This window comes from Panicum virgatum, chromosome 8N (assembly GCF_016808335.1).
Source record: "Panicum virgatum strain AP13 chromosome 8N, P.virgatum_v5, whole genome shotgun sequence".
NCBI classification, from domain to species: domain Eukaryota; kingdom Viridiplantae; phylum Streptophyta; class Magnoliopsida; order Poales; family Poaceae; genus Panicum; species Panicum virgatum.
The window spans coordinates 42,899,171-42,913,750 of NC_053152.1; the positions used below are offsets into that span (position 1 = coordinate 42,899,171).

General features: G+C 46.0%; 1 protein-coding gene across 1 annotated transcript; it reads right to left on the reverse strand.

Annotated features, from left to right (window-relative positions):
- Positions 1–9,818: 9,818 nt before the first annotated feature.
- Positions 9,819–12,803, reverse strand: LOC120685562 (hydroquinone glucosyltransferase-like). Its single transcript, XM_039967556.1, has 2 exons — positions 11,114–12,803; positions 9,819–10,569 (listed from the first exon to the last, which is right to left on the reverse strand). The coding sequence occupies exon 1, from the start codon at positions 12,652–12,654 to the stop codon at positions 11,203–11,205; it is 1,452 nt and encodes a 483-aa protein (XP_039823490.1). The 5' UTR covers positions 12,655–12,803; the 3' UTR covers positions 9,819–10,569; positions 11,114–11,202.
- Between the last annotated feature and the right edge of the window lie 1,777 nt (positions 12,804–14,580).

Below are 14,580 nucleotides of genomic sequence, written 5' to 3' on the forward strand. Positions count from 1 at the left end.
CCTTAGCACAAACTTTGTGAGTGTTAGTGCTATGTTAGCTCTTGAGTGAGTGATCAAGCAAGGTTTAGATCCTTGTGCTGTGGTTCTAAAGTGAACCAAAAGTGTATCTTGGTGCGCCGACCATCCTTTGAGTTTTGGTGGCTCGCCGGCAAGTCAACGACCCTCCGGCTTGGTGTGGAGCGGCGTCGACAACATTATGCGGGGGACGGAGACCCCTCCTTCGTGGGCAATCTCCCTTAGTGAAGATCGGGATCAAGGTGACCGTGATTGTGTTCACGGAAGAGACTTGATTGCCGGGAAGCGATACTCTTCGTGAGTGCTTCAACAACGTGGACGTAGGGGCGCCTTTGTGGCAATCCGAACCACGGGATAAATCCTCCAGTCGAGAGTTCGCTTCCTCTCATCCCTCTCATTAAGCTTCCGCATTTCATATTGCAACTTGTGTGCCTTTACTTTCTTAGTGTAGTATCTTGCTAGGATTGGCTATAGGTTGCAAAACTCTTTTGGGATGAGGGTTTCACACTAAGGTGAACCGTAGTTGCACATCTAGATAGCTTGAATTAGTTTAAATTTTGTGCAAACTAGTTGGAGCCATAAGTTTAGGTTTTAATAGTGCCTAATTCACCTCCTCCCCCTCTTAGTCTAGAGCACCCGATCGCTTTCAATTGATATCAGAGCCGGGACTCACTTCTCTCACAAAAAAAGCCAATTCCATTAGCAAATTTATGTTTACCGGCTCATTAGATCGGTAGGCTTCACCGCCTAGTGAGTTAGCCCTTAGGGGGAAAGGATGTATCCTTTTAGACCAGCTCCACGGTTCGACGGCACAGGCTTCCAACGTTGGAAGGTCTTGATGCAAGCCCATCTCCAAGCAATGGGATTAAACGTTTGGAGAGTTGTGAGTGAAGGTGTAAAAAATAATGATCAACAAGAGAATCAATATGTTGTCACCGCTAAATGCATAATCTTGTCTTCTCTTAGTGATAATGTATTCAACCGGGTTTATTCTTGTGAAAATGCTAAAACGCTATGGAAGACTATCTTTGAGAACCATGAGGACACGGAGGATGTAGCCAACGAAAGATATCATGTTCTCATTGATAAGCTTAATAGCTTTAAGCAACTTGATGATGAGAATGCCGAATCTATGTACTCACGTTTGAACACTCTTGTGAATGAGATTAATTCCTTAGGTGTGAAGCAAATTGAAGATTTGCAACTCATTCGCAAGATCCTTCACTCACTCCGAAGGCCGGACTATGATTTGGTTACCACAATTCTATATGAGAAAGAGCTCGACACAATGACACCAAATTAAGTCCTCAACAAGGTGATCGCCCATGAGCTACGCAATGACATCAAGGCAAAAGCGACATCTTCTTCACCAACACATAGCGCACTTGCATGCAAACATCTCAATATGTTGAAGAAGATGGCCATCAAAGATAGTTCAAGTGATGAGGAAGAAGAGGATGCAAGAAACTCAAATGATGAAAAAGTGCCAATGAACCCCAACCTCCACAAGCAAGTGAAGAAGATGAACAAATGTTTGAAGGAAATCAACTCAATGGGGTATATGGTCTTCCTCAAAGATGGACCTCACCATAAACTTATGAAGGTTGAGAAGAAATTCAAGAAGAACAAGCAAAAGAAGGAGAAGAAGCCCAATCATGAATCATATGCCGTATTTGGTGAATGGGTAAGCGGTGGTGAAGAATCAAGTGCAAGTTCAAGTGATGAATCAAACAAGAAATTCACCACCCGCATGGGATCATCATCCAACACTTGCTTCATCACAAAAGGTATGGATAGAGATGTAAGTGACGATGACTCCGACTCTCCTTCAATTGATGAACTTCTTGACCTTGTTCATGAGTACCAAAAAGTCATTAAGAAGCAATCAAAAGAAATTAAAAATCTTAATGCTCTTAATGATCTAAATACTTATCTTGCTACAAATTTTGAAGATTTGATGTGCAAATTCAAATTGCTTAGCAAGGAGCATGAAGAGCTCAAATTAAATTTTGAGAGCATTAATGATACTAATGACTCTTTGAAAATGAAGCAAACTATCCCGTGTGCAATTCCTATCTCTAGGATAGATGCTTCAACTTCTTACATTGATTTAATTGATGATTCTTACTCTAACCCTTACAATGAGAAATGCTATGAGAATGTTGTTGTAGAATCATGTGATGATCTCATTGCTAAGAAAAATGATGAGCTCAAGCAAGAAGTAGAAAGGCTCATGAAGGACTTGTATAGATTGAAGGGCAAAGGCATAGAGAGAAATGTCCAACCTTCTCAAGATAACCGTGAAGACAAGGTGAAAAAGCTTGAGAAGGGGTCCACCGTGACTTGCTCAAAGTGCCACAAAGAAGGCCACGAGTCCAACAAGTGTCCTCAATCAAGGAAGAAGCTTCCGGATGAGAAGAACAAAAAGAAGCTCACAATATAGAGTTCTCTCATCTACACCAAGCCCAACCGGAGGAACAAAAGGAATAGCACCTCCTATGTGATAAAAAAGAAGACAAATGACAAGGTGGTTGCTCACAAAGTTGGGAAGAAGGAAAGGAGTTGGAACCACTCCATTTGGGTGCCCAAGGACATCATCACAAATATGAAGGGGACTTAAATGGTGTGGGTTCCAAATGAGACTTAAAGCCAAGGAGGGCTTCGGGGGATTTGGAGGCTTAGCTTACAAGTTGAAGTGTAGTTTCAAGCCAAAACAAGCTAAGCTCACAACTTGGACATGTGTTATCCAAGTCTCCCAAAAAGTAATGGTAGCAAGAGTTCATTTCAAGCATCATGTAGCTCCATTGTTTTTGCTAAGATGTTTGCATATTGCATCTCCTAGTGTTATATATGGTGGGTTGCTTGTGTCATGATTCTAACCCATGAGCAACCTATATGTTTTGATAAATGTGTAGAAAACTACACAAGGTTACCCTTCATGGTACATGGATCTCATGAGGTATGTATTTCATATGTGTACCATGAACACAAGTTATAGGGTAAACTTTCCAATTGTGTCAAAATCAATGTGCATACATTTGCTTGGTGATTCAAACACTAAATGCACACATTTAGGGGGAGTTCACTATGATTTGTGATTTTTTAGACTAACATGTTTGCAAGTTTATTATTTGTAGTCTCATGATGGAGTTAACACTCTAAGATAATGTTATTCACAATCAATGTGAACAAACAACTCTGTAAGAGTGATTAGATAAATTGTGCTTTCATGCATATTGAGTCATGCTCTATTGAACTTAAATGCTCATATCTAAGTTCATAGGCTATGTGCTCATACATTTGCTTAACCTTGGTGTACCAAGTGCTCTTCGTTTAAAGACTTTCCATTGGTTGCAAGTCACTTTCAATTGGTACATGTAAGGTAAACAAAGGACCCCCGGAGGTATGCAAAGTTCTAAATTTATTCAATTAGTATCTTTGTCATTTCTTATTATTTTAGAGCTACCTCCGTGCATGATATGATCTAAACTTTCTAGATATAACATCTAGTTGTGCACTTGTTTTTCACATTATTATTTCGTGCACATACTTATGGAAAGCATAGCTCATGTCATGCTAGTTTTGTGATTTTGTGATCCACCGTAGTGAAATTTTTAATTGGTATTTTCATTGATATCATACAATTAGATCATGAGTCATGGAACTAATTCCCTAGGCTACTAACCTTCTCTTGAGCTATATTGTTTTGCAAGATCTTTTTAGGAGCAAGACTTTTTAGGTGATTTGATTCCAAAGGGGGAGAAATATGGATCAAAGCAAGGCATGTTCCCAACAAAGGAGGAGAAATGCCAAGTGAATCAAGTCATGAGGGAGAAGTAGCGAGATTTGGGGAGGAACAAAAGGGGAAATCATGGTTTTAGGGGGAGGCCAAACCATCATTGGATGGTGGTAAGCATCCAAGTAAGTGTAAGTGGTTCAATTTGTTAATATTTGTAAATTTTATGCTTGCTTTGATTGTGTTTTCATCAATCACCAAAAAGGGGGAGATTGTAACGAACATGGCACCATTTATGTCATTTCGAGTGATTTTGGTGATCGTATGACAACGCAATCAATGGGACTAATAAGTTTGTTAAGTGAATCTTTCTAGGTCTCAAAAATGTATTAAAAAGGGTTAGCAAAGCAAAACATGAAGAAAGAACTCAAAGAAATCTTGAATTGGACGAGTTATGCAAAAATCAGTAGCACCGGTTCTTCCTATGACCCTGCACAGGACTTTCCGACAAGCATCGGTTTAACCGTTGCTCAAAACTTATTAAAATGAGATTGAATTTAGCATAATCTTGTAGAGAATTTCACAAACTTTCCAAAGAGTACAAGGTCATCGAAATCGGAGTTCCGAGTAAAAAGTTATGGTCAAAACACGAAGAAGCTGATTTCTGTGTGCCACCGGTTGAACCGATGCCTATCACCGGTTATTCTGATGCTCAACATTTGGTCAAATGAGATGGACTTTAGCAGAATATTGTGGAGAATTTCACAAGCTTTCCAAAGAGTACAAGATCATCCAAATCAGAATTCGGAGTAAAAAGTTATGTCCAAAATACGAAGCACCTTGAAGCTGATTTCTATAAGCACCGGAAATTCCGATGCTACAAAAAAGGGCATTGGTGCAATGCCCGTACTATTGTCCAGAGAGCATGTTTTTGACCCCAGAAAATTCTTTTAGCACCGGAAGGTCCGATGCTACCACCGGATATTCCGATGGTACCATTTTTCAGCCGCAGAACTCGTCAGAAAGGTCCAACGGCTGGTTCAAGCTATTAGTGACCGGAAGAACCGATGCCCTAGCACCGGAAATTCCGATGCCTGCGCAGAAATGTGCCCAACGGCTCTAAATGTCTAGTTCAAGTTGGAGGCCTATATATATGTGTTCCCCCGACCATTTGATGCTTGCTGGAGTCCCAAGACATCACATACACACCCAAGAACACATCCAAGGCATCCAAGAGCATAAAGATCAAATCCTTAGTCCTTAGCACAATCTTTATGAGTGTTAGTGCTAGGTTAGCTTTTGAGTGAGTGATCAAGCAAGGTTTAGATCCTTGTGCTGTGGTTCTAAAGTGAACCAAAAGTGTATCTTGGTGCGCCGGCCATCCTTGGAGCTTTGGTGGCTCGCCGGCAAGTCAACGACCCTCCGGCTTGGTGTGGAGCGGCGTCGACAACATTGTGCGGGGGATGGAGGCCCCTCCTTCATGGGCAATCTCCCTTAGTGAAGATCGGGATCAAGGTGACCGTGATTGTGTTCACAGAAGAAACTTGATTGCGGGGAAGCGATACTCTTCGTGAGTGCTTCAACAACGTGGACGTAGGGGCGCCTTTGTGGCAATCGGAACCACGGGATAAATCCTCGTGTCGAGAGTTCGCTTCCTCTCATCCCTTTCATTAAGCTTCTGCATTTCATATTGCAACTTGTGTGCCTTTACTTTCTTAGTGTAGTATCTTACTAGGATTGACTATATGTTGCAAAACTCTTTTGGGATGAGAGTTTCACACTAAGGTGAATCGTAGTTGCATATCTAGATAGCATGAATTAGTTTAAGTTTTGTGCAAACTAGTTGGAGCCATATGTTTAGATTTTAATAGTGCCTAATTCACCCCCTCCTCCTCTTAAGTTAGAGCACCCGATCGCTTTCAATGACAAGTACCAAGTGCCTAATTATATACTTTTTTCAGGTTTCAAATATTTTGTCTATTTTACCACAATTTAGACTTCGTTGTTTATTTTCACTATATATAGTTTCTAAAAATGCTTGTGTAACTAAAATTTAATGTAGTTATTTTTTCGCAACATTATTTTTGAGACACGTGCGATGTCGCACGTGCACCTACTAGTATTTTCAATTGAGCTACTCCTTCTATTTCAAATTGCAAGTTATTTTGGCTTTTGTAAATAAATAGATTTTATTATACATCTAAATAAACACTATGTCTAGATACATAACTAAATCACGTATTAAAAAAAAGAAATAATGATCTATAATTTGGAACGAGAGAACATGTCATAAAAAAATTAATGCATCCTTGCGTGTCATTTGAGCTATTAAGGTCCATGAAAACTATACAAATTAGAAAGCAATTATCAGGTAGGCCGTAGGGACGAAAGGTTGGGCCTCCAGGCCGAGGAAGCAGAAACCCGTCGTCAAACCCGCCCCAAGCATGCCCTCATATCAGTGTACTGCTGAAATTTCTTTTCTTTTTTTGTTCCAATGACAATTACAAATAGCTGTATTAATTAGCTGTGTTTCACTCTTCTTTGTTCCAATTCTTTTATTGCACGTACACTTACTTATTTCGAAAAGAAAAAAATATATCGTGCAAGATTCTGGGCCTTGGTTCGGACAGGACTCTGGCCAGGCTCTCTATATCCTGTCACGTAAGGGTGTGTTTTGCTGAAAAATTTTGGATGTTGGTACCGTAGCACATTTCGTTATTACTTGATAAATAATATATAATTATAGTTTAATTAGGTTTAAAAGATTCAGCTCGTGCTAATCAGTTAGACTGTGTAATTAGTTAGTTTTTTCAACTGCATTTAATGCTCCATGCATGTGTTCGAAGATTCGATGCTCTATTGTTTCAACTTGGAAGTGTTGTGACGGCTCACAATTAACACAACGGCTAGCTTGGAGCCTTGGACGACCCAACGTGTGGCAGACCGTAGGCACGTCGATCGTCGAAGCTTGCCGCTAACACACACCACCACCGCCGGCACGATAGATGGTGCCAGACCACGCAGAGCAACGTCTCTCTCTCTCTCTAGATAACAGACCCTCTTTTTCTTCGCTTCAACCTTGAATCTTTGATTTGATTGCCTTTTCTTCGTAGGAAATCTGCAAAAAACAGAGCCAGTGTCAAAACTGCTTTTCTGAAACTAATGCTACACCTTAGCTTCTAGAAGATGTGGTCAGTTCTAGTAGCACCGAACCCTGTGAAAGCGACACTGGCCCGTCCCGTAGTCCTCATCCTTCCGCCCTCTATGGAAACCATTGTTGCGGCCGTTAATTTTTAATAAATTTCTGGTTGGGTATGAAATAAAAAATTAAATATTTTTTTTGTAAACATGTTCTTGGGAAATCACTAGTATCTCGATGACCTAGACCAAAGACTTGATCTCTACTGTCTCCTCATTTTTAATCAGGAAGCACATAGCACAACAACAACAACACATACTTTAGTCGACACATCAAGTACGCGATCATATATACAAATTAATACAATAGAAAGATGCTCCGATTAACATATCATTTTTAATTATATATATCTATCACGTGTCAATCCAGGAGCTAGCTACGGTCTCGATCGGGGAGCACACGTCATGCACGCGCGTGCACGGGCGTCAGCAGCCGCGTCGTCCCCTTCCTCCTGGCGTGGCGGCGATCGTCTGCGAAGGAAACAAGGGTCCTGCACTGCACGTCGCCATGTCCGCCAGGCGCCTTAATGATTTCACCATTGTCGCCACCTAGCTTTGCTGAGCTGCTTGGGAGTTGGGACAAGGGACGAGCTGCTGCATGCTGTTGCCTCTCTGTGCTCGGACAAATATAATTGACCCTTGTTATTACTTCCCGTTCGGCGTTACGGAGGTCTTCGCTCACTGCTTCAAAAAATGATTTATCGTGATTTTTTTAAAATATCTCCTAGGCGGACCAGAATTTCAACTACCTCGGTTATGGTATAGATTAACCGAGGCGGTCATTTTTTATTAACCAAGACAGTTAAAAAATCACCTAGAAATCGATAAACCAAATCGGGCACCCATAAATAACTGAATCGGTTAATACAGATTAACTGAGGCAGTTTTCTAAACCAAACGCCTAGAAGCATAAAAACGTTAGTTCACGAATACTCAAAAGTTTTTTTCGTTTTTTTTTTGCAGGTACAAGATTGTTCGAGCACACACCCATGTCCTGTTCATAGTTTTGATGTGTATAGTCATATTTGGGCAATAAACGAGATGAATGGTGCATGTCGGGAGCGTTGCTGAAATTTGGTTCCCATTAACATATTAGATCTCAAAAACAAATGTTCCTTTGGTGCAAATTGTGTGCCTAGATGCATCATCATGATTCCTTAGAGGCTTTGGTGTGCACAACACGAACACCAATAAGATCAGAGCTTGACGTATTAGACCTCTAAACCAATTATATACACACTCCGTGCGAATTTTAGTTCAGGAGCGATTCCATTAAGTGTTTTAAATAGCGGGCTAATACAACGGTTTCGTGGAGCTGCTGCTATTACCGCTATACAGTAGAAAATAGCGTGGTATAGTGAGTTATAGCGGCGCTAATAGCGGTTCGAGAACCCCGCGCGCTGCTAAATTTCTATAGACTGCTATGTAACCGCGACACGCTGCCCTTGTCCTTGCTCGCTCGACAGGGTGTCCTGATGCCCTTGTCCGTGGATCTGGGATCCGGCGCGCGGCGGCATCGCTAGCTGGCGATCCTGTGGCACGCGCTGTGCTCGTTTGTTTTCGCCGCCGCCTGCTGTCAGAGGCACACACGCCGCCGGTGAGATGTCGCAGAGAATCGCCGCACGGCGACGACGCCCTCGCCCTGTGCCCTCTCTCTCCTCCGCCGGCTTGTCGTCGGCGTCGTCTGTCGTCGTCGCAGCTCACGACGCCCTGTGCCGTCTCTCGATGCAAACGCATCACGCATGGTGGCTGTCTCTGCCGGTTTGCACGCCTGCCTGTCCGGGCCTCCGGGGCGCGCAGGTCATTTCACAAGTTTTTCCCCCCCGCCAAAGTTGACCCATAATATTATTCAAATACATTAGCATTATTTTAAATATTATAATTAACCATGTACTAAAAACATCATTATATTAATTGAATAAATGCTCACATCGATCGAGCCTGGCTCTAGAGAATGGAAAACATTCTCGTTCCTGAGCGGATCCTTTTCTAACTTAACTTTTATATATTTTTAGCTTGAAATATATCATAGATTATCCTACATTATGTAAGTTAAAGTTTAAGATCCTTTACCATCCCTACTCGTAAATATTGGTAGCCCCATGACTCTGCTCCGGTGAACTCGATCAGATAAAAAATGTACTCTCGTGACCAGTGCCCTTGCATTGGCTTGTACGGTATAATAATTAATGTGTTCTCGTACGCTCGACAGAAGCATATACTTATACAGTACAAGCTGTCAAGATCCGTACGTGCCTGATTTTCTATATAGGCACGGCAGGTGTCAACATCCGTAGGAACAGAACAAGATGCCGAAAGGGCCCTGCGCCCTGACGCCGACGCAGCTCTTGTTTATTCCGACGAGCAGGCGGCCGGGCACACCACTCGACAAGCATCCCCGTCACGCTCGAGAAGAAGCCACGAGCAGGTAGAACCAGTGCTCTCTCACATATACGGGTGGTAATGAATCATAGTTATAGTAGTTTTTTCACAGTCCAATTTAACTCCTATATATTTTTTAATTAAAATTGTACTAATTTAGAGTCTGACTATTTTAGAATTCAACTTTTAGATTATCTAAATTAAATTTTTAAATTTTAAAACTCTTTTACCACCCGACTCATAGGTCACAAACATCAAACCGCCCTGAAAATGGGACATTAGCAGCAGGTACAGGCGGCAAAAAGAACAAGACACTTTTTACAAAGCTTGTGCTTAATTAGCCCGGATCATGGCGAGATCGTAGGATGAGAACGCGTCCACCTAATATTCTCCCAATCTTCAGAATATTGAGATACGGCGGCTTGCCACAATGCCACGCATGCACACAATTTTGTACATGATTCTATTCCTCTATCCTAGTCCTGAATTTTTGCGAAAGGGGGTTTATATTAAAAGGATAGCACAGTACATCCCTGGAGATTTATAGGAAACACCCTGGAAGAACTGGAAATTACATCAAATACACCCCCTCCATCGAGGCCTGCCTCTGAGAACTGACCGCCGGCGAGGATCACCAGAGCCAGGAGCAATCCACCTTCCTCCTCCGCGCACGACTCCAACTCATGGATCTGCTGTAGAACTCGGCGCCCGGAACCACCTCCGGCACACTTGTTGAACGCTGAACGGCCATCAGTCATCGCGACGCGAAGACAGGAAGAGGAACAAGAATCCGCTGCCGTCGACAGCACCGCCGACGACCGGAACCGAAGCGCATCCCCAGGGACGCAGAAGACTCCCACCCTCGTGCAGTCGTCGGCCGTAGAAACGGGGAAGCCGCCATCGAAGAGCGAGGAAGGCACGCCGTCCTCACCGCACACATGGCGTCGCTCGCCGGAGACGAAGCTGCAGAGGAAAACAGATCCACGCGCATACCGCCGACATGGATAGACCTAATCCTAAACTACCTAGATCTAGCCTAGGGAAGCAGGAACTGAACACCGGCCGCCCAATCCAACCGGTCCCCATCCTCCGGCGACGGCGAGGTCACCGGAGGCGAGGAGGACCGGCGGATTCGGCGCCGGATCGAAGAACGCCCTCGGTTCGCCCTTGTGGAACTGTAGCAAGGGGAAAGTCGAGAGGAACACTCGGGAGTATCCTCCACAGTCCCCATCCTAGTCCTGAATTTAAATAAATAAATAAATAAATTTGCAAAAGTGGCGAAATAGAATAGCATCTTAGTGCACACAAAGCTACCTTCTTATTAGTTACTTGCCTACCTACCAATGGAGTAGGACATGGATAGTTACATGTTGTACAAGTTACAAAGACCCTGTTTAGTTCACATCCCATAAACCCCGTAAACACAAAAAAACCGTCACATCGAATGTTTCGACACATGCATGGAGTACTAAATGAATTCTATTTACAAAACTTTTTTTGCATAGATGGGCTGTAAATCGCGAGACAAATCTAATGAGCCTACTTAATCCATGATTTGCAACAATGATGCTACAGTACCATCCGCTAATTATTAATTAATCATGGATTAATTAGCATCATTAGATTCGTCTCACGATTTACAACCCATCTGTGCAAAAAAATTTATAAATAGACTTCATTTAGTACTTCAAATTAGTAAAATTCCAACGCAAAATTTTTTTCGCCGGAACTGTGGCCAAAAATACAAACCAAAAATCTGGAATAGTTTACAAAAGGACAAACCATGCATGGTGGGGCCCCAGCCCAAGGATGGTGGAGGGGCAGCTGGGATGGATTGGTGGTAGCTGCACACAGTTCAGGCTCAGCATCGTCTAGTTCTCCCCGCACGTCCACTTCTCCACCACCTCGGCGAGCGCCGCGGCCGCGGCGCCGCCTTCCCGGAGCCCTTCCGCCGCGGCCTTCTGCAGCTCCGCCACCTTAGCTCGCACCGCGGCACCTCGGCCTTCCCCCTGCATCACCTCCCGCACCGCCGCCGCGATCTTCTCCCGCCCCTTGGACTCGGGGACGCGGATCGCGGCGCCGACCCCTTCCGACAGCATCGCCGCGTTCTGCCGCTGCTCGGCGTAGAGCGGCCACGCCACCATGGGCACGCCGTAGACGAGGCTCTCTAGCACCGAGTTCCACCCGCAGTGCGTCAGGAACCCGCCCGTGGCCCCGTGGGCCAGCACCTTTATCTGCGGGGCCCACGAGGGCACCACGAGGCCCACGGCCCGGGTCCGCTCGACGAAGCCTTCGGGCAGGTACGCGAAGGGGTCCTTCTTGCTCTCGGCGTCGTAGTAGTTGTCGTTGACGGCGCCCTCGTCGCTGGGGCTGCGCACCACCCACAGGAAGCGCTGCCCGCTGAGCTCCAGGCCGAGGGCGAGCTCCCGCATCTGCTCGGCCGGCAGCGCGCCGCCGGAGCCGAAGGAGACGAAGATGACCGAGCGGGCCGGCTGCCGGTCGAGCCACTCCAGGCACGGGCACGGCCCGTCGTCGCTGCCGCCGCGGTCGGCCTGGATGAGCGGGCCGATGGGGAACACCGCCGGGTTCCCGGGCGCCGGCTGCCGGAGGATCTTGGCGGGGCCCGGCTCGACGGCGTCGAAGGAGTTGACGAGGATGGCGTCGGCCTCGCGGTACTTGGCGCCGTGGTGGACCATCCACTTGTAGCAGGGGTTGGACTTGTCCTGCAGCGGCATGAGCACGTCGGGCCCCGGGATGGGCACGCACCCGGGGAGGCGGAGCGGCTCGGCGAGGTCCCGGAACTCGCCGGGCACGGAGGCGTCGAGCTCCGGGAGGTGGAGGAGGAGCGTGAGCACGTGGAGGTTGGTCGGGAAGAAGATGTACCTCCGGGCGACCCCCGCGGCGCGCGCGGCGTCGAACGAGTCCGCGCCGAAGAGGTCGGCGACGAACGCGACGAGGCGGGTGGTCCGCCGCAGGTCCCGGAGGATGCCGGTGAGCGCCGGCACGCTGCGCGCGCACTCCTCGGACATGAGCGTCTCGATGGCGGCGCCGCGGGGCAGGTCGGAGAGGTCGACGGGCGGGAGCGCCCGGGACGACACGGCGGGCGGCAGCGACGCCAGGAACGCGCGCTGCGTGGCCGACGCCGTCGACGCGAACGTGAGGAGCGTCGCCGTGGCGCCGTGCCGCGACGCCAGCCGCTTGGCCAGCTCCGCCAGCGGGATCAGGTGCCCCATCCCCGGCGTCACCAGCATCGCCACGTGCGGCGGCGCCACCGAGCCGTTGCCGTTGCAGCACGACGACGGGCCGCCGTTGCCGTTCTCCATTCTGGGCGCCTTGTTCGGGTGGTTGGTTGGTTCCGACGGTGTCCTCGGCTGGCGCCGCCTGATCCGGGAGGAAGCTGATCCGGTGGTGGTGGGTTGGCTGGGGGGCGTGTGGTGGCCGTGGCCGGGGTTTATAAGGCGGGTGCCGTGGTGGGGTTGGCGACCGGCCGGCCGACCGGGCGGGCGAGTGAGTGGTGAAGGGAGGAGGGAGGGGGGCCGCCCAATAATTCAGCCATGATCGATGGTGATGATGAGCTCAGGGAGGCGTCATGATGACGCACGCCGCCACGCCCGTGTGGAACGCGAGCAGAGAGTGACAACTTACACACGGCTGGGTTGGGAGTTGGGACAGCCGAGCTAATTTCTAGCTTCGTTTTAGAAACTCATCATTTCCACCTACCGTTCTAGAATGGTTTTTTTTTTTAAAAAAAACGCCCGTTGTAGAATGTTTCTAGCAACAAAATCGTAATAACCGTAGAAAAATCATGTGAGATGTTAATCCGATGATGATGATATTCCCATTGAAAAGTTTGCATCAGGTTCGGCTAATTATTAGGGAAAAAGTTACAAGGTTCGAATGCTTAAATTCGTGTGCGCTTTATATTCGAAGACGGAGAGAGCATTCCATTAGAGATGCTTCTCTATTCGCAATACTTGCGTGTTTCAGCCTAATTCTAATATTTAATTTATTTTTGAAACACTAACATTTAAATTTTGATAAATAATACGTACTCCCTCTACTCCAAATCTTATGGCCGTTATAGAAAATTTAGACACGTGATTTTTGCTTGGCCGGTGTAAAGCACTTAAGCCTTCTACTTAACACCATTTAATTCTTTAAGTTTGTTGTTTGTCTTTTTTCGGGGTTTTTTTTCGTTTCTGGACTTTGGCCCATCGGGCACTGTCGGCTTTGTAATATAACGGGCAGATTTTTCATCACGGTAAGATTTGCCAAAACGACAGAATTTGGAACGAATGGAGTATTTTGAAATGGTAGTAGTACTCCAACTATCTTGTTCTAAGCGTCGAATGCTTAGGAAGAACTCCGCAAGTTCAAAGACCTAAGTATGGGCTCCAAAGTTTTATGCACCTCAATGACATGCAATGATAATGATAAATTTCAAAAATAGTGAGCATTCTTTTATTTTATTTTAAAGAAGATCCGGTGGACGTACGACGGGTTGATCAGTTGATGAATCCAAAAAAAAGAAAGCCAAAAAGACAAACAAGATAGCTTCTTTGGTACTTGTGTTCTCTTTTTTTTTTGAATGAATGGGCACGAGATTGTGCTTATTTTATTGATAGAGAATGAGGGTACAACCAGCTAGCCGGGTAAAAAAAAGAAAAGATTTACACTCACCGTATGAGAGACTCTAGTGATTTACACTCACCGTATGAGAGACTCTAGTGCCTTTGCACCTGATGAAACCCAAGCTGCTGCCTCACTTTTTATTTTTGCAAGAAGCCCCAAAGCCGAAGTCTCATGATTTCTGAAATAGAGTACACTCGCCGTACTTGTGTTCTCTAATAGAGTAATAGTTGATGGTCAGTCTTTTCTCTTTTTTTTTGAAGAAAATGGCTAGTCTTTTTCCCATGCGACGCAGTGGCAGAGGACAGACAAGAATCAAGGTGTGGCGCAACTTGGCTGTACTGACAAAATTATAAACTGCAGCATATTTCCTAATGCTTTGAAGGCTTAAACACTTAATGATATAAGTTAATTATGTGTATCTAGAAAAATTTAAGATGTGGCAGCCGGCACACCTTGCCCTACCGGGCGCTCCGCCCCTGATGCGACGTGCGCGTGCCACCCACCGCCTCCGCCTGGAAACGAACCGAACCAAACCAACCCAAACGACGCAACGACGACGACGTCGCCGGTGACGACGCGTCGTTGCAAGCCGGCGGGCGGTTCCATGTCGCGCCGCC

What these genes read in the sequence shown, in the direction of transcription:
- LOC120685562 (XM_039967556.1), bottom strand. Translation starts at nt 12,654, where the DNA reads ATGGAGAACGGCAACGGCGGCCCGTCGTCGTGCTGCAACGGCAACGGC.